The sequence below is a fragment of the Cibotium barometz genome, chromosome 33, assembly GCF_041138505.1.
Source record: "Cibotium barometz isolate CiBa-2024 chromosome 33, ASM4113850v1, whole genome shotgun sequence".
In the NCBI taxonomy this organism is placed as follows: Eukaryota; Viridiplantae; Streptophyta; class Polypodiopsida; order Cyatheales; family Cibotiaceae; genus Cibotium; species Cibotium barometz.
The window spans coordinates 22,314,640-22,334,470 of NC_141078.1; the positions used below are offsets into that span (position 1 = coordinate 22,314,640).

The following is a 19,831-nucleotide window of genomic DNA, read 5'->3' on the forward strand; positions in this document are numbered from 1 at the left end:
AGTTTCAAGGAATGTCATTGATTGATAGATCTAGTAGGGCAAGGGTTGTGAATGGGTTATTGCAAGATGAGATAATGCTTTATCCTATGCGCAACAAGTAGAAATGGCTAATCAAATGCAAATGACTCTCGACAATTGTCAGTGGGTTGCCTTTAATTAGATTCATAATGTAATTGATAGGAATGTTGGTGATGTATTCTTTCTTGATGGTCCTATAGGATCTGGAAGAAAGACCTTCCTCTATAATTGCTTTCTTTAGTGAGTACATGGAGATGGCCATGTTGATCTGATATAGCTACCTTGTTGTTAGCTAATGGGCATACGACTCAATCTCTATTCAGGATATCATTAGACCTAAATGCAACTAGCACTTGCAATATAAGGGTCAACGGTCTTGTAGAGATGTTGAATTATCTAGATTGATAATTTGGGATGAGGCATCGATGACACATTGATATGCCTTCGAAGTATTAGATAGACCGCTACAAGACATAATGTCTAATAACAAGCTCTTTGATGGAAAGGTCATGGCTTTTGGTGAGGATTTCAGACAAATTTTGTTAGTTGTTCCAAAGGCAAGAAGAGAGAACATTGTCAATTCAACATTGTGCATTCAAAAATCTGGAGAGAGATCAATGTGTTAAAGCTTATGGAGAACATGCGTGTTCTTCAGAATACAAGTAACTTGACGAAGTAATAATTTGCATGGTGGATCCTAGACATTGGTGGATCCTAGACATTGGTAATGGGACTATACATAGTGAAATAGAAGAAGGTGTCGTTTGCCAATCCCTCCTAGAATGCTTCTTTAGATAGGGTATATGCAACAACTCATTGAATGGGTGTAGTGAGGCTTTTGAGACCTCGAGACAATGCAAGTTTTTTTTAAAAGTGCGTGCTATCCTTGCACCTCGAAATGTCGAGGTTGATGCTATTAATGACATTGCTCTAAGTGCAATGCTTGCAGAGAACAAGGAATACTTGGGAGCAGATTTTGCTGGTGAGGCTAACTTTTTGTATGCAATAGAATATCTTAATAGCTTGAATCTAGGCGACGGTGATCCTGCTCATCAATTGGTTTTAAAGGTAAATGCTCCTACTATTTTATTACAAAATTTGGATCCGTCAAAAGGATTGTGTACTAGGGCGAGATTAATATGTAAGCACTTCCATTACAAGTTGAAATAATTATAGGTAAAATATTAGGGATAGGGTTTTTCATCCCTAGAATAACTTTCATACCAAGTACTTTGGAGCTTCTTTTTGATATGAGACGAAGGCAATTTCCCATGAGGCATCTATTGACCAAAGTTGGTTGAATATTGTGATTGTATGATTGTAGAGCTCTTTGTCTTATAAGGTAGATCTTCATAGGGTTGCAGGCCATTAGAGTTGGTTGAATGTCATGATTGTATGATTGTAGAGCTCTTTGTCTTATAAGGTAGATCTTCATAGGGTTGCAGGACATTAGAGTCCAAATTGCATCATTGTGTCTTACTTAGGCTATGGAGAACCTACTGGAAAGCTATTGGGCATATTCATAATGATGACTATATGCATAGCTTTTTGTGGCTTACTCGTACCCCTATCTATGAAAGTACGTCGTCTGTTGACATGGATATGTAAAATATTATTGTAAAACTCTTTTATCTAAAAAATCCAAAGTTTTTAATGAGTTTTTATGTATTACTTACGTACAGGTCAATTTGAGAATAGAGCTAGCAGTTTTGAGAGTATAAGCGTCATCATAGCATGCGTAGGACATCACATGGACGTCATCTTTTTGACCAAGTAAGCTCTACGTCTACTGGACACCAAGATTCTGTGGCACCGTCTGGTTCTACTTAGATATATTATGTCTTCCAATTTAGGGTCGTTGTATATGAGTTTTTTTAGTAGTCGTTATATAGGTTATGATGACCTTCGTATGTGAAACATTTTGGTTACCACATTTCAGTATGGTCTATTATATTCATGAGATTTTTTGGTGACAACTATATAGCTTATGGGGACTTTTGTACGTAAAGCATTTCGGGCACCACATTTTCGTATAGTTTTTAAATGTATTGTTTTTTGTGTATAATGTTCATTCGTGATTCTAATTATTATTTTGGTCATTTACAAATTTTCAAGTTTAGAGAGAGAGAGAGAGAGAGAGAGAGAGAGAGAGAGAGAGAGAGAGAGAGAGAGAGAGAGAGAGAGAGAGAGAGAGAGGAAGGATTACCTATTGAATTGGAGTGGATTTGTGCTTATGTCCAACCCATCGTTTTGGGTTCGAAGTTAGTAGTTTTGCTACACTAGAGTGAAGACATTGTATAATTTGTTTGTGACTTGGTAATGGTAGTCAAGTTGCGATCATTGATGTTATAATACCCATCATTCGTGTCCCAAAGTGTAAGCTTTGGTAGGACATTGGCATTGGATGGTAAGGTTGTTGAGAAGACGATAAGTTGAGAAGACGATAAGGAGATGTGTAGGCCAATATGAAAAGAGCCATGAAGAGGTGGTGAGAAAAATATTGATATACCACTTAGTGGAGGAGCTCTGTTTGAGCATTTGAGTAAAATTGTCCCCAACCCCTCGAAGAAGAAGAATACTCGTATTATATTATACCACCTTCACAAATTGGACATAGTGTCTTAAAAAGAAATGAGCTTTGATCGACTTTTAAATAGGAAATTCAAAGTAGTACAACTAAAGAAATTCAAGAAATTACACCATGTCTTAAAAAGAAATGAGCTTTGATCGACATTCAACAAATTCAAAGTAGTACCCGTTTGCCATGGAGATGGCGCAGCTAGACCGCGTGGTTGCGCAGACCTGCTGGAACTACTGCGGACACAGGATGGCTGCGGCTGGCGCTGATGGGACCATTCAAGTCTGGGACGCCACAACACACAACACTGCCCTAGGCGCAGGTGCGGGGGAGGACCTCACCCTCACCGCCCACTGGAAGGTCGCTCTCTCTCTCTCTCTCTCTCTCTCTCTCTCTCTCTCTCTCACAGGTAATTTATCTGTGTTTGCGCGTGCGTCCCTCGCCCAGGTGCTTTCTGCTAGACATGACCATCGCTGGGATTAAGCTAGGGTAGTGCGAAAGAGAGGCTTTGCATATTTCCAGAAGTCTTTTTATGAACTCTCAGCTCAAGGGCATCCATAACTCGAACCATGTTTTTTTTTGGTAGGCTGCCATGGGTGGTCCTACTCCAAAAGTGATATGGGGCCCACCGGAGTATGGGGATATGCTCGCGTCCTGCTCTGCAAACGGTGCCATCTCAGTGTGGGAGGAAGTTGTTGTTGAGGGTGAGAGCACGTAACTCCATACAAAGACTCACATCGATTTATTTCTTAAAAGCTGAGCTCTGCTGTATTTTCTGGCCCCAGGAGAAAAAGACAAGACTTGGAGATTGACTGCTTCTCTGGACGATGTTCATAGTCCAATTCTAGACATGCAATTTGGGAACTCTTCTGCTGGTTTGAAACTGGTGAATCAATATTTGCTTGTATCAGAGTTGTCAATAAGCTAATTCAGTAGCAGGAATGCACGCATAGAAAGATGATTACATTTCTTCACAAGGATTCTAGTTCATAGTATTCACTCATCATGATAACTCTCTTTCTAAATCCCTACATCTTCAAAAAAAGGCTACCATTCATTCATGAGAAGAAATAAATGCAGTTGTATGTGTGCTCTTGTGTGAAAGTCTAGGTCTGTTTGTCCTTTCAAAATCACCACAGGATTTTGTTAAGTAATTAAAACTGTTACTCAATACTATTACAAAGAAAGATAATTCTTCACAAGACTTTCTAAGAAGCCAAAAGAAAGAGAAGATCCACTCAAGAAAGTAGCAGAATTGAGAGCCTGTCGCCCGATGTGAAGGCCTGGAGATCCCGCTAGGTCAAGTAGCCACTCACTCCTGTGTGCAAGCCCCTCCCCAGCCACCGTTTTTCTCTTCTGGCCCTTCTCTGCCCTTCACACTGCTGTTCTCTGCACCCGACTGTGCCTGCCTTGCTTCCCCACCATCCTCTGCTATTTTGTGCTGCTCTCCACCCCCCTTCCCTCCTTTTCTGTCACCTCCTGCCTTCTTGGGTGTGGGTATTTCTTTCCTCAAACCCTTTTTCTCCTCTGCCCATTCTCCAGGGTCTCCCGTCGCTTTCCCTTCCTTTCAACCCTCCGTCCGTCTTCCCAGCTGCTTCTTGGCTAGTTCTGTGACCTTGTTGGCAGTTGGCTAGAGGCCTTTGGCTCTTCCCTTTCGAAGGACTCATCGCAGCTGCTCCATGTACCTCGAGGTTTCCTTCTGTCTTTTCTCCATCCACCTCAGTGACTTCCCTGGAAGCCAAGACCTTGGTGTGCAAGTTTGTCGGTAGGGGACAGATCGGTGACCTCCTGCAAGTTGCCCTAGCTGGTGAACAGGGTCGTATCATAGATGTCCAATTTCTTGCCAACGGATATATCTGGATTGAGTTTGACTTGGCCACCTTAGTGGAGAAGACTTTGTCATCAAGCTCGTTTACAGTACGGTGTACTTGGCCTGGTGGAAGCACGGGTTTTCTCCGGGTTCTAATCAGTTGGCAGGAGCTACAGGTTTCTTCGTATTGGTTTGCTTTCCCGGCCACCCCAAGGACTATCATACTCTTCTCCTGGCAATTGGGTGCTCTTTGGGCAAGGTTCTCAAGTTCCCTCCCACAGTGGGGCGAGGGCAGCAACCATATGAGTCCTCATTACCTCTTCGGAGAACCTTCCTCGACACTTCGTGATTCCATAGTTAGATGGAGCCATTTTTTAGCGGAAACTACATCCAAAAGCCCTCGGGGATAAGGTTTGGGCGGTGGGCATTGAGCTTTGTCTGCCTCGGGACATCAATGTGTGCGAATGCGAACACAGGACTGGTCATAATTTATAAGTGAGTTTTGGTCGCCCAAAACTTAATGAAGCGTGTACACACTCACTTATAAATTATTGCTAATTCCTAAGGCTAGGTTTTGGCCAATACTTACCACCTGTCACATGCCACATAACCATGTCAGCAGATAGTTTCAAGGCATCCCCTTATCCTGAACTACACATTAGTCAAGCAGGCATGATGACCAAGTATCTTCCACTTGTTGAGTTTGCCTACAACAATACGATCCATGCTTCCACGGGAAAAGCTCCGTTTGAGATTATCTATGGCAAAGTGGTATTGCCACCCATCCTTCGTACAAAGGATGAGATTTTTGCAGCTGATGAATATGTTTGTGATTTGGATGTCGCCTTTGGTCAGGTGCGGACAGCCATTGCAAGGCAGGATAAGCATAAAATGGTTGCTGATAAGCATAGAAGGGACATAGAAGTCAAAGAAGGTGATTGGTTTTTTGCTGAAATTTGAGAAAGCCAGGCTTCGAAAGAGGCCAGGACGAGAAGGATCATATGCTAAGCTTTCTCCTCGCTATTATGGACCCTTCAAGGTGATTCAGAAGATCAATGAAGTGTCCTACAGGCTTGCTTTACCTAGTCACAGGAAGATTCACAATGCTTTTCATGTGAGTCTATTTCGGAAATATGTGGTGCGAGATCCTGATGAGCCTGTCATCACAGAAGATCCGCCAGAGATTGATGAGCTTGAGGAGATCCTCCAGCCAGAACAGATTGTGTTTCACAAGGAGCGAAAGCTACCTGCAAGAAAGCTTTCCAGGAGATACCTTGTGAAGTTTAAGAATTATTTGCCTATTGATGCAAAATGGGTAAATGAGGACTATTTTGTTGATTACCCACAGTTGTTGCAGGCATATCTTGAGGCTTTTCAGTTGAGGACAACTCTTTAGAAGTCTGGGAGGATGTCACCAATTGGCCGACCATTTGGTCCATCTCGAGTTTTTGTGTCTCGTTCACTTGAGGCCAGGCCGGTGTCTCATGTGAAGAGGCCAGTATTTTGCTGATATGGACGGGAGCCAGACTGGTGCCACCCGCGTGTTAACAGGATGGTGTCGTATGGACGGGAGCCAGACTGGTGCCACCCGTGTATGACCTGGACTGTGTTCGACCCATGGGATGCCATGGAAGAGCCAGTATTTGTGCCGTGTCTTACCTATGGGACTGTCACTCCATAGGGAGGCTCGTGCCTGGAACTGTGTCTTACCTATGGGACTGTCACTCCATAGGAAGACCAGGTTTTTATGTTTTACATCGTGCCATTTTTGTGCCGACAGATATTTTGTACTTGTTCGATGAACGGGAGATATGTCCATGATACTATTTGCACATGCACTCATGTTCTGCATGTTTGAAACTGTTTTCGCATGACTTGTATTTTTGTGTTTGCTTGCTTGACGTGTCACTTACTGAGCGGGGACGCCTGCCAGTGAGTCGTGAAGTCTGCTCTGTCTTCTGACGAGTTTTGGTGCATGTGAACAGGTGGTAAGTATTTTTGCACATGTTAGTTTAATACTTTAATCTCTAACCTTTTGATTTATAAGGTTATATGTTCACACACTCTTAAAAGTAGGCACCCACTTTGGGCACCCACTTAGGGGCCAAGGTGGGGAGCCCCACTTAAGTGTGTGTGTGGGGGTGGGTGCATGGTCACCTACCCACACCCCCAAAGAACTGGCCGCCCACATGCATACGTGGGGAGCCAGCCAAATCAATTTGTTAACTCCACTTTAATCTTTATAAAAAAAGCTTTCACCTCCAGCGTAGACTCACCCCGGCGATCGCTTCCACCAACTTTCGAAAAGAAGATTCTGCCGGCAACCTCCTTCTGTGCATAGTCTCAAGCAACGCCATCTTCCCCATCTCTGCTGGCGACTGAACTTGCTGCAGGCGGCTGCCATCTCCTACTGTACTACTGCGCATACTCTCTTCCAGGGGCGACTGCATACTCCACAGGCTGCGCTGCCTTGATCCCTTGCAGGCAGACGCGGGCTATCTTCAGCAGGCGCTGCAACATCAGTAGGCTGCGCCTGTCCTTCAGCTGACTATCCCCTACAGGCGGCTGTGCAGGTTGAAGACAGGTGGCTGTACACAGCAGCCAGGCGCCCCCTATGCTTTAGGCGGCTGTTTCCTTGTTTCTCTCATGTGGCTGCACTACAAACCAAGCTCTGCAGCCAGGTCGTTGTCCATCATCAGCTTGCTATGCTCCAGTAGGCTACTGTCCACAGTTTGGCTGTGTTCCTACGGTGGCTACACCCTCTACACAGGAAGCTCCTTCTCAATCTCCTCGACAGGCTGCTGTGACTCGGTGTCTCACTCAAGTAACTGCACACAAATACCACGGGTATTGGTCTTCCATCTGCAAGGCTACAAGTAAGTGAATTTCAGATTTTAGTAAAGCACTTTGTGATAAATCTGATAAGGGACTCTCTTTACGGCAACACCCGTTCGGTGCCGGGTAGTCCAAGCTATTGGAGAACCTCGGTCCAAAGGTGCTTTGATCGGGAGAGCCAGGCGTTAGTACGGGAGCGCCTGTTTGTGCGTGGTCCAAGAACACCAGTTGAGCGCTCTCCGCGGAGTCCAGTGAAGGCACAGGACCGTAGAGACTGGACCACGCTAGTGGTCGTTCTGCTTCGAATATCTACTTCGAGCCATTTGTTTGGTACTGTATTCATTTGTACATGGACATTATCTGGTTCTTGGAAGCCATGGAGCATTGTATTTGTTAAATACTCCCAATAAATATATCATATATTGAGGGGGGGTCGGCCCGTTCCGGCCCCAGTGCTGGTGTCCATTTATCTCATTTCATTTCATTTCAATTTCAAGTTGTATTTAAGTTGTCCATATTAAATTGTGGTATTAAGTTGTGCTATTACGCGTGTGGGTGTCCAACGGAGTCTTTCCCACTTGACGGGATCGGTTTCATTGGTATCAGAGCCAAGTTGTTTCCCTCTTCCTAATGAGGAAACGAACCTGTGTACTGGACACCCCGCTTTTAGCACACTTAAACACAATGGACAGCCAAGGCAACCCTTTGGAAGTGCCTGATTCGAGGGGTCCATCTAGTGCCTCTCGTGGTTCTGATGCCCTGCGAGGAAGGCATAAGCCCCTTGAAAGGGTTAATGATAGTGAATCAAAGGGTCAACTGTCTCGAGGAAAGACAGTCATGCTTGAACAAGAGCCTGATGCAATGAGGGCTGAAATGGAACATATGAGAAAACTTTTGCAGGCACAAGAGCAAGAGTTAAAATTTCTGCATGAAGATCCCCATGTGCATAGCGCCATTGAAGCTAGGAAAGCTGATGCAATGGTAGATGTAACTTTTGAGTCTATGGCACGGGAAGTGGGCAAGAAACCAAGGGAGTTGGCACTTGCCTACCTCTTCCGCAAAGATGACATCAAAGAGGGGTGCTTTTAGTGATGAAGACTTCACTGAAAAGTCTAAAGTACGCCATGCTAGCATGTTTTTGAAAGGGACCGCTGCTCATTGGTGGATCACTGAAAAGATCACCAAGGACCCCATTTGCACCTGGAAGGAATTTAAGGATAAATTCTATGCTCAGTTTTTGCCACCAAATGTGGAGCAAACTCTCACTCAAAAGTGGGACAGGCTTGAGCAAAGAGATAATGAAAGTGTGCAACAGTATGTCAACAAGTTCTGGAAAGTGTTGCTGGAAGTAACTCCCTTTATGCAAATCACTGAGGATGAAAGAAAAGGAAGTTTCGCTCTGGACTGTAACCAGCATATCGTTCGGGCATTGAATTGCACCCGAAACATACTTTGCAACAGCTCACAGCTTCTGCTCTTGCTACGGAGCAATTGGTGCTCAAGATCAAATAGGATCAAGGAGGTTCAAAGGGGAAAGACAAGGCTGTCCCAAATCTGCAAAAGGGTGGACAACCACCTAAAAAGAACTTCCGGGAGACCCACAAGGGTGGTAAAGCTGAAAATACCACATCTAAAGATCAGGGTCCAAGGAAGAACAAATTCGGCTTCACTCCGGAGCAAAGAGAGCAATATGCCAAGGATGGAAAATGTTTTTCTTGTGGTAGCAAAGAGCACATGTTTCGACAGTGCCTTGACCGCAAACCTAAGCATGAGGACAAGCAAACCAAGGCTAATGTACATGCAGTTCCTGATGTGCAAGGAAATACAAGTCATGATGCAAAAGAGCGAATGATATGCAAGGCTTGGGGGCAAATCAAGGATCAGCCCGCCTTATTCATGTTTGATGACTGTGCAACCGATAACTTCATCTCTATGCAAACGGCAGCTGCATTGGGTATTGAGGTTGAGAACATGGGACCTCAGATTGAAGCCGAAGCTGCATTTATTGGTAAAGAGGTGCAGGTTACCCCATTGATAGGGAAGTTGCGCATCCATATCCAGGGCTTACCTTGATAATGAACATTTCCTAGTTGCTCCACTAAATGGATGTGATGTATTGTTGGGCAAGCCGTGGCACCATAGGCTTGAGCCCGAGAAAGATTACAAGTCCAATATTATTTCTTTTATGCATAAAGGCCGCATGCATTTTATTGATGCTGGCAAAGAAGGGGATTCCATCCCACTTGTATCACACATCCAAATTAATAAAGCAATGAAAAAGAGTCTTTTTGCGTACTTGATTTTTGTTCGTGATAGCCTTGTGCCAAATCATCAAAATGTGGATGCTATGTCTAATGATAGGCTGAATTTTCTTTATGCATTCAACGACTGTTTTGCTGATTCATTGCCAGGTGAATTACCTCCCCAAAGGCCCGAAGATCATCGTATAGATCTTGTGCCAGGTAGTTCTCTACCTAACAAACCCGCATACCGAGTGAGTGCTGCACAACAAGAAGAGATCATGAAGCAGGTAAACGAGCTTTTAGAGAAAGGTTTGGTTCAGCCCAGTTCCTCACCTTACTGCTCCCCTGTGCTTCTTGTTCAAAAGGACAGATCATCCCGTATGTGTGTGGACTACAGAGCTTTAAACAAGCTTACCATCAAGAACAGATTCCCAATTCCGCGTATTGATGATATTTTGGATAAGCTTGATGGTTCGGCTTGCTTCAGCCGACTTGACTTGAAGAGTGGTTATCACCAAATACGAGTGGTTCCACAAGATGTCCATAAGACTGCATTCAGGACAGCCTTTGGATTATATGAATTTTTGGTAATGCCTTTTGGTCTCACCAATGCTCCTGCTACGTTTAATCGTATGATGGATAGGATATTCCGACCCCATCGCAAATTTTGAATGCTCCTTCTGCTCATGGAATCTAGCCAATCTGCTCTATGCTACCTCTTGTAGTAAACTGATAATCTCACCTAGGCCTGCATCAAGGTGCCTGTGGCAGATTCTGCGAGAAAATCCAGTCTCTCCCATATTTGCTCGATCATGCTGCATATCTTGGAGTCCTGGATGAGGCTGTCAGGGATCCGAGTGCTGAAGTGTCTGTCTTACCTCCAAGGATCCTCCAGCGACAAAATAACCGGAGTGTGATCAAAGAAAGTAGTGCCTGCCAAAATACCAATCATGCCCCCACGACCGCAAGCCCACTCATCCACATAAAATCTATCAAGTCTAGAGAGATTGGGGCCAATTCTCCTCTTGTCAGACCTCGAGAGGCATAGACTCTTAGGGTTGCATCCAAACTCTGGTAAGTGCCAAGGGTCCTACCCCCTAAGAGCTAGGATCAACTCCTCTCAAGCAAAGTACTTTGAGCCAGAATTTGTAGCCATGCCTCCTTTGAGGCTATCCTTTGCTGACTCTATCTTGTTAAAGTCCCCGCCCATGTACCATAAGTCGGCCTGTGGAAGGGACTGGCGAACAGTAGTCCAGAAGGTGGCTCTGCCTACAGTGGCGTTCAGAGTATATACATTTAAAAAGCCCACACAATCCTTGCCAATTGTGATGGTCACCCACTGAGCCCGACTAGTGTCAATAACTCTCCCTTGTGTCCCGGAGGGGCCAAAAGAAGGAAACCACAAAGTGCAACTCTTGCTTGGTAGGATCTTCCCACAGCGGTGGGTACGCCCCTCTAAAAGATGGTGCTCTTGGAGGACGCCACGCCTCCAAAAGCACTGCAACCCTCCCAAACCCTGCTGTTCCATGAAGCAATCCACATATCTAGTCTCTGTGGGAAGCGGAACTATCGGAACTACCCCCCACTTGAACGGGCTTTGATGGGGAGTAATCATAGTTAGTCCTAGGGATGAACACCCTCCATGTGACGCCACTCTGTCTGAGCCCGGGAATAAGCATAAATCTGGGCTCCACTTGTCGTAGCGCAGGTTTCTGTATAAGGGGGGAAGGGGAACTGCTACTGAGATATGAAGGAACACAGAGCAGCATCTCCAAGCTGGAGGTTTCTGTATAAGGGGGGAAGGGGAACTGCTACTGAGGTATGAAGGAACACAAAGAGGAGCATCTCCAAGCTGGAGGACACCACCTCCCTGTCCTGGTCCTTGTGGTCTGAGCCTCTCATCTCCATCCGGGCCAAAGATGAGTAAGTATGTCGGAGATGCGCATATCATGCAAATGATGAGAGAGCCTGACTGCCTACCCCAAGATGGCGGTAGACACTGACTTCGTATCCCATTCCGTCCCCGGTGCTGCACTTGGGGGGAGGAGAAGATCATCGCCACTTTGGCGTGAAGGGCCTGGAGTGATGAAACACCACACAAATCTCAATGGGAGCCATCATCTCCTCGGAAATACCAATTCCTTCGACAGGGAGACATCGGAAGAAACTGTAATCCACTGGCTGCCCCAAAACCTTGGGAGGGCCGCCTTGCGACTCTGGCGGGAGAGCCCTCACCGTAGAGGCGGCGATGTTCGTCTCAACTGGCTTTGAGAAGCGATGAATCAAGCAGCGAATTGAACTCGCCGGCTGCCTCTGCTTTGGGTTTGGTGCGGTTGGAAGGCGGTGGGAATGCTTAGGAGAGGCGGAGGGAGGGGGGGGAGAGGGTTGTGAAGGAGATGGGTCAGGGGGAGCTACTGAGGGGAGAGCTGGAGACGAAGGTTTGGGGGGGAAGGGAGGGGTTGGGGGCACGGGGAAGTTGAGGGGAGGGAGAAGGAAGAGGGAGGGAGGAATCCTCCTGAGAGGAAGGGTGCGAGGAAAGGTCCGCCGAAGGCTCGATATAGTAGGGCTAGAGGGCCTCAGTAGAACCTAGGAACCTCGAGAGGAATCTCGGTGAGGTAACGGCCTCCAAACAAGAGGGATTGGAGGTGGGTTCCTTGAGGTAGTTGGGCTTTGGGGGGTGGGGGGGTGTTACCATTGAGCATCGGCTTGGGAGGCGAGAGTATTCTACTCTTTGCAGAATGGGCGCTCCCCGGAGGCAAGGAAGAGATATGGCATGCGGCATTGTGTGCGGAGAGCCTATGCAGATACGAAGGGATGGAATCTTGACCGAGCGGTGGAGAGCACTACCTATCATCGGAAGGAGAGGAAGGTATTCCTTCCTAAGGCCTGGGAAGCAGACTGTCCACAGGAAAGCCTGAAACGCCAGCTGGAGGGTTGGATGCTAGGTTGAAGCCGTGTTGCCACCTCGCAAAGAAGACTTAGGGCGTACGTAGTGCGTGGGGACTCAGCTACTCCTGATTAGCTTGGCGGCAGGTTCATGGCTTCCAAGTAGTCCGCCAATAACTTGGGGTACTCTTGGAAGAACTCCTCGTCGAGCCATACGGCTTCGTGGGTGCCTCGATCTCGGAATTTCGTATAGAACTGACGAATCCATCGACCGGAACCATGCTTCCATCGATGAAGAAGGATCTGCTCAGACTCAATAACTTCTGCCTCGTCTACCACGTCTGGCTGCTGTTCGTCTGAAACATCAAACACTTCTGGACCAACGTATGGTTTTAGCCAAGAAACATGGAAAACATCATGCATTGTCCAACTGGCAGGCAACTTTAATTTCATGGAGACATCACTTAACTTCTTAACTATTGGAATAGGGCCAAAACTACGGAATGAAAGCTTGGGACAATGTTTGCCCACTTGTTTCAATCTTTGTTTCATGATGCACTGAGAGACCCAATCCCCTTCCTTGAAGTGGATATCTCGTCTAAACTTACATGCCTGTCTGTGAACTGAATGATGGCCAGGCTCAAAATTGAGGGCCAACCTGGGTTGAGTACCAAACTCTACAGAATCGACATACTGATCTTCTAAGTCTTTTCCAGAGATGTTGAGAATGGTAGTTCCCTGACTGGTCGGGATGCTGGTCTTTCTACTAAGAACATCTGCTACTGGGTTATGTTGACCAGGGATGTACTTGATCATTCCTCCAGCCTGGTGGAAGAGCTGACCCTGTCTAGTGTGCTGAGCACTCCACTGGGCACTTGGCATCGTCGGGAGCCACTTAAGTGCTTGGTGGTTTGTGGTGACTATGAAAATGTGTCCATAAGGAACATGTTTCAAATGTTTGAGAATTGACTGCTGTTCTAGCTTGCCCTTGAAAGTCTTGGAAAGACAAGAGGGAAACTTGCTAGGAGGTTCTGCTAACTGTGGGATACTGGGTAGGAGATCATCCTTAAAAATGTCTGAATGAGAAAGGAGATCTGCCAACTGAGGGACTGAAGATGATGAGACAGCGGTTATTGATGAGATAGAAGTTGTCTCAGCATAAATTAATGCTCCTTCTGCTCCCTTGCACATAGCTCGTCGGGCTTGGAGATGAGAAATCATAGGAACGCCAAGAATGCTCCTATCCCTCCGAATCATGATAGGCTCAGGAAAACCTTTAGAGATAATAAAGGTGTCCTGCCCCTAATTGGGAATAGGTTCATACTGACGAAACCACTGGATTCCTAAGATCATGTCACATCCCAAAAGAGGAGAGACAATGAAATCTCGTTGGAATGAGGCCTTTTGAACTTGAAAAGAAAACTGTTGTGCCTTCTGAGAGATGTGGGTGCGGAGACCAGGTGTAAACCCGTCTACCTCCAAATGATAGGGCACTAAGGTACAGCTCATGTTGGTAGCCAACTAGGGAGAGATGGCGTCCTCAGAACTGCCCATGTCAAAAAGGATTATGAACTGTCGGCCCTTGGCAGAGCCATAAGCTCGGATCAGGCTTTTCTGTGTGGTTGTTGCTTCACCCTCCTGCTTAGCATCAAGTACCACGGATGGCATGGAATGCATAGAAGGTAAGATCTGAACCGCATTGGTGGTAGCAGGCAGGTCTGGAGGAGCGGGGGATACTGCGACAACTGTGGCAGAAGGCTCTTTGGAGGCTTGCTCCGCTTGTCTTTTTGGACAATCCTTCTTACCATGCCCAATAGTATGACAGAAAAAACATCTGTTTTCTGACTGATACTGTCTTTGCTCCTCTGGAGGAAGATAGCCTCCAGTGATGCATGCTTGAGCCTTTTCCTCAGGGGTCTTCTTAGGCTTGGATTCCTTACCCCCTGAACTAGAGCTAGGACTGTTGTCTGTCTTAGTGTCTTTAGAAGACGAATTACCCTTCCCCTGTTGAGGTTTGGTACTGGACTGAGATGACTGCTTGTGCTTGCCCCCGTTAAGCTTCATTTCTTCATTCTGAGCGAGAGTCAGAGCCCGGTCATATGTACTTGGTTCAAAGTTACGAACTGTGAACCGAATGGTAGAGTCCAATCCACGAATGAATTGCTCCATCTTAGCCTGCTCAGATAACCCTAATTGATGTGCTAAAGTAATAACCTTACCGGAAAACTGAAGCACTGGGGATCCGTTCTGTCTGAGTCCATAGAACTCGTCTTTCAGACCGGTCATGTACTGGGGCGGGAGAAATCTGGTCTTCAGGTCATGGACAAAGATGTCCCAGTCAAAGGCTGTGACACCTGTGGCCTGGTCTGTATGAATACTAGACCAATGCTGCCACCAAGTGACTGCCTCACCAGTGAGATGGGGAGCCGCTAAGTGGACTTTGTCTTGTGGGTCTGTGATCCTAGCTAAAGGAAAATGAGCATTAAACTGATGAATAAATTGATTAACTGAAGAATGATCACACTTACCATCATCGGAGAGTGGCTGATCTGTACACTGCTGTAGAAACACCTCGATGACTTGATCTCGAGCCTATGCACTCTTCCCAAGGGCATGAGGAAGGGCTGCACACCTGAGGCTGAGAGAAGAAGAAGGTGGACTGTTCTACACTATGTTAGAATGCTGAAAACACTTATGAATGCTGTGTTACCTTCACCAGATGACTGCTGCAAGTATGGATGATGCACAGTAGGCTGGAAACTGCTGTAGACTGTTGATTCAGGGCTGGAAACTGCTGTGGACAGAAACGCAGACCTGTAGGGAAGCTCCTGAACTGAAAACGTAGGTGTTCTGAGGCTGCTGGACAGAAACGCAGAGGATCTGATGCTGCTGGACAGAAACGCAGGTGATCTGTGTTGGGTGTTGGACTCACACACTCACACACACAAACCTGCACATTAGGGTTAGGTGCAGGGTAGAGAAGCTCACACACAGAAATGAGAGAGAGAGAGAGAGAGAGCCAAAAGTGTGGTATCCACAAAATGCAAGTCAACCCTTGCATGTGTGCCACATCCATATAATATAGAACTACAAAATATTATATGTGTCCTTTCACACTTGATGTCCAAGGGGAAAAACCACATGGGAAAAAGTGCCCTTGGTTAAGCCCTGTTCACACATAGCACTACCATAAGTGAGCATATGCCTACAAATCCCCCCTGTAGTGGAAGTGTGAACATGTACAAGGTAGCAGATCACTCTCTGTATGAGAGTAAGCCCAAAGCTTTGCGAAAATCTTCAAACTTTTCTCGAGGTAAAGCCTTTGTGAATAGATCTGCAACATTATCCTGTGTAGATCTCCCCTGCATGTAGCCTCTCTCTGACATAGTGATAATGAATCTCTATGTGCTTGGTATGTGCATGAAATACTGGATTTCGTGCCACGGCCATAGCACTCTGGCTATCAGTGAGAATGGTGGTGGGTGTCTGCTGACACTCACGAAGATCAGCCAATAGTCTCCTCAACCATACACAATCTACTGTAGCTGTAAAGACTGCCCTGTACTCAGCCTCACAAGTAGATGTAGCAACAGTGGGTTGCTTTTTACTCAACCAAGATATGCATGAGCTGCCAAGAAAAAAACAATTCCCACTGGTGGATTGCTTGGTATCGTAATCACCAGCCCAATCTGAATCACTGTATGCATAAAGCTGCAAGCTGCCCCCCCTGGGATAGAACAAACCAAGATCCAGGGTACCCTTAAGATATCGAAAAATGCGTTTGACTGCTTGCCAATGCTTTGTGCCTGGGCTGTGCATGAATTTGCTCAACAAAGACACCCCAAAAGATATGTCTGGCCTCGTGTTACACAAGTAAATGAGGCATCCCACTGCCTGGCTATAAAGGCCGGCCTCAAAAGGTTCTCCAATATCATGCATAGTAAGCCGTACACCTGGTTCTACCGGAGTAGAAATGGGCTTACATTCATCCATGTGAAACCTTTTTAGCAAACTTTTTATGTACTTAGTTTGCTGCATAACAATGCCATCATCTGTATGCATAAACTGTATGCCGAGATAGTAGTGTAAAGGCCCCAAATCTGACATATCAAATTCAGCTTTCAAATCAGCTTTGAAATCTGAAATTTGTGCTTTGCTTGTACCTGTAATGAGCATGTCATCTACATACAAGATGACTATGAGAATATCGGCATCGGTTTTCTTCACATACAATGTGCTTTTAGCTGGACTATTCTCATAACCTTGGCTGGTTAGATGAGCATGTATCTTATCATACCAAGCTCTTGGAGCTTGTTTTAACCCATACAATGCTTTGTGCAACCTGCATACTTTATGTTCCTCACCAGGAACTACAAAACCAATGGGCTGATTTACATATACTTCCTCCTGTAAATCCCCATTTAAGAATGCAGTTATTATATCCAATTGATGCACTTTCCATCCTTTATGAGCAGCCAATGCAATCACAGATCTTATTGTGGTCATTCTCGAAGTAGGAGCAAAAGTTTCTTCATAATCTATTCCCTTTTTCTGGGAGTAGCCTTTAGCCACAAGTCTTGCTTTGTACCTGTCAATAGTACCATCAGACTTTCTTTTGACTTTATACACCCACTTTGTGCCAATTACATGCTTGCCTTTAGGCAATTCCACAAGATCCCATGTATTATTCTTCATGATAGAAGAAATTTCAGCTTGCATAGCTTGCAACCAATGCTCATTCTCGTGTGCTTCTTCATAAGAAGAAGGCTCTTTTGAATCAAAGAGACCACCCATTGCGAATGCAGACTCCTCACGATGTACATTCAAGGCATGGCTGGAACTAGCCCTTGTTCTACCTGTGAGTGGAGCTGCAAGTTTGCTTTCTTGCAAAGTTTTCAGCAACCATCTTGGCACTGACTTGGTTGTGTCTATGGCTGTTTGCTCTTCCCTGACAAGATCTTCCACTTCTTCCACAGAAGGGGGCTGAATGGCTGGCTGGTCCACATGTTCTACATGTGGATTTTCTTGTGTAGGGGCTGGCTGATCTGAATCCCCCCTAATTGCAATGGGTAAAAGTCCATCAAACATGTCCTGTATGCCTGTATCATTGCTTTTATACAAGCTGACCATGGGCTGTTCTGAATTTTCAGCAAATACGACATCTCTACTCACAAAAATCCTCGTGTAGTTGGATTATAAAGACGGTATCCTTTGCTTTCATTGCTGTAGCCCACAAAAATGCATTTAATTGCTTTGTCATCAAGCTTTGTTCGGAGTTGTTCTGGCACATGTGCATATGCCAAACACCCAAATGTACGCATATAATCCACTGTTGGCTTTCGGCTATACCAAGCCTCAAATGGTGTTATGGTTTTCAAAGCTTTTGTTGGACACCTGTTCAACACATGAGTTGCACACATTATAGCTTCCATCCAAAATTTGTGAGGCAACTTTTGTGCTTTCACCATGCATCTTGCCATCTCCATGAGAGATCTATTTTTCCTCTCAGCTACACCATTCTGCTGCGGTGTATAAGGCACAGTACATTGGTGCTTGATGCCCTTTTGAAGCATATAATCCTTGAATGCATTTGACATGTATTCTCCACCTCTATCTGAGCGAAGTGTTTGGACTTTACATGCACACATATTTTCAGCCATTGCTACAAAGTGTCGAAAGCATGTAAACACATCTTCTTTTGCTTTTAAAGGGTAAGCCCAAGCAAACCTGGAGTAGTCATCAATGAATGTGACAAAGTAAAGATGCCCCCCTATGGATGGTGTCCGCATTGGACCACATACATCACTATGTATGAGCTGTAATTTATTTTCAGCTCTAACAGCTCCATCTTTGGGGAATGGTTTTCGTTGCATCTTTCCCAAAATACACCCCTCACATACATGTCTCGGTGGAGACTCAAGAGGCGGCATATTATCAACCATATGATGCTTCTGCAAAAGCATCAAACTCTGAAAATTTACATGCCCAAAACGAGCATGCCATAGCTCTGCATCATGCATAGCAGGAGTGTGGGCAGCCACTGTATTTGCATCATAAGTGCGCTTGTCATAGCTGTCCAGCTTATACAAGCCTTTGTATCGTGTTCCAGAAGTGACTATTTCATAACCCTTTGATGGGTCTTTTACCAAACACTTCCCATCTTCAAATTCAACCTTTAAACCTTGGTCGTTTATGGCTGAGACGGAGAGCAGATTTTTCTTTATTCCTGGAACATACAATACATTTCTCATACATATATTGGCACCATTGGCTGCAATAAGTATGACATTACCAATTCCCTTTACTGGATATGTGGTATGATCTGCACATGATACAGTGCGGCCATTTGAAGCATAAACCAAGTGCTGAAATACATCTTTGCATGAAGTGATGTGGCTCGAAGCACCACTATCAAAATACCATGATGCATTCTGTTTGTCAGATGCAATGCAAGACATATCAGTGTCTGAAGCACCTGGTGTGTCACTAGTGCATGTGACCAAAAAAGTGTACTCTTCCTGGATTACATTAGCTGATTGCTTTGCTTTGTCATCGAAGAGTCTGCTACTGCATTGCCTGCTTCTTTCTTTTTCTCTTTTGCAATCCTTTTCCTACATTCACTGATGTAGTGTCCAGGCTTATGGCAGTAGTGACATTTGCCCTTCTTTTTGGGCTTGTTTGCATCCCCTTTGTCAGACTTTTCACCACTAGAAGAGGGCTGTCCATGACCAGCCTTGTTAGACTGTTGTCCCCCATGCTTAAAGCTCTTTGCTTTACCCTTTTCCTTGGCTGTAAATGCCTTTTCTCCACCACGGTTGCTCGATATGTTTGCTCTTGTTTGCTCTTCCTGCAAGAGTAAACCCACGAGCTCTTCAAAAGTGACGGGATCACCACCTCCTCTCATTGAGAGGTTGAGAGAGGTGTGAAAACCCAAGTAGGAAGGCGGTAAAGAATGTAGAGTGTTGGTGACCATCTGTCTGTCTGGGATAACCTCATCAATGTTGAGCAATTGTTCCTGCAAATCTTTCACTTTGGTGAGATGATCTGCCATAGAGTCACCCTCATCCATAGAAAGAAGATCCAATTGCCTCTTCAAGTAGGCAACTCTTGCCTCGTTGCGTACCTGATACATTGCTTCCAATGTGTCCCATGCAAGCTTCGATGTCTTGCACGAACGAATGTGCGGAATAATAGTCCTTTTCACTGAAAGGGCTATCAATGACATGGCCTGTGCATCTCTAGAGTCCCATCTTTTCTGCTCTTGTGTGGGAGCAGGATCTACATCAGGAGCTCTTTGAGCACCTCCCCTTTGAGGCGTGGCTGGCTGAATGGTATGTGGGCGTGTGTCATCACCACACACGATGCCCCAAAGCCCTTTGGCTACCAGCAAATTATGGATCATAAAACTCCAGAGGGAGTAGTTAGATCCATCCAGCTTGTCCTCCTGGGTGAGCACACCAA

General features: G+C 45.5%; 1 protein-coding gene across 1 annotated transcript in view; it reads left to right on the forward strand.

The window, feature by feature from the left end:
• The first annotated feature begins 2,701 nt into the window (after positions 1-2,701).
• SEH1H (Transducin/WD40 repeat-like superfamily protein) overlaps positions 2,702-19,831 on the forward strand; it is a 116,749-nt gene continuing 99,619 nt past the window's right edge. Inside the window, exons 1-3 of the mRNA XM_086773024.1 lie at positions 2,702-2,956; positions 3,183-3,300; positions 3,382-3,482. Of these exons, the coding sequence (XP_086629150.1) occupies positions 2,783-2,956; positions 3,183-3,300; positions 3,382-3,482 (393 nt within the window). The 5' untranslated portion in view covers positions 2,702-2,782. The remainder of the gene's footprint in view (positions 2,957-3,182; positions 3,301-3,381; positions 3,483-19,831) is intronic.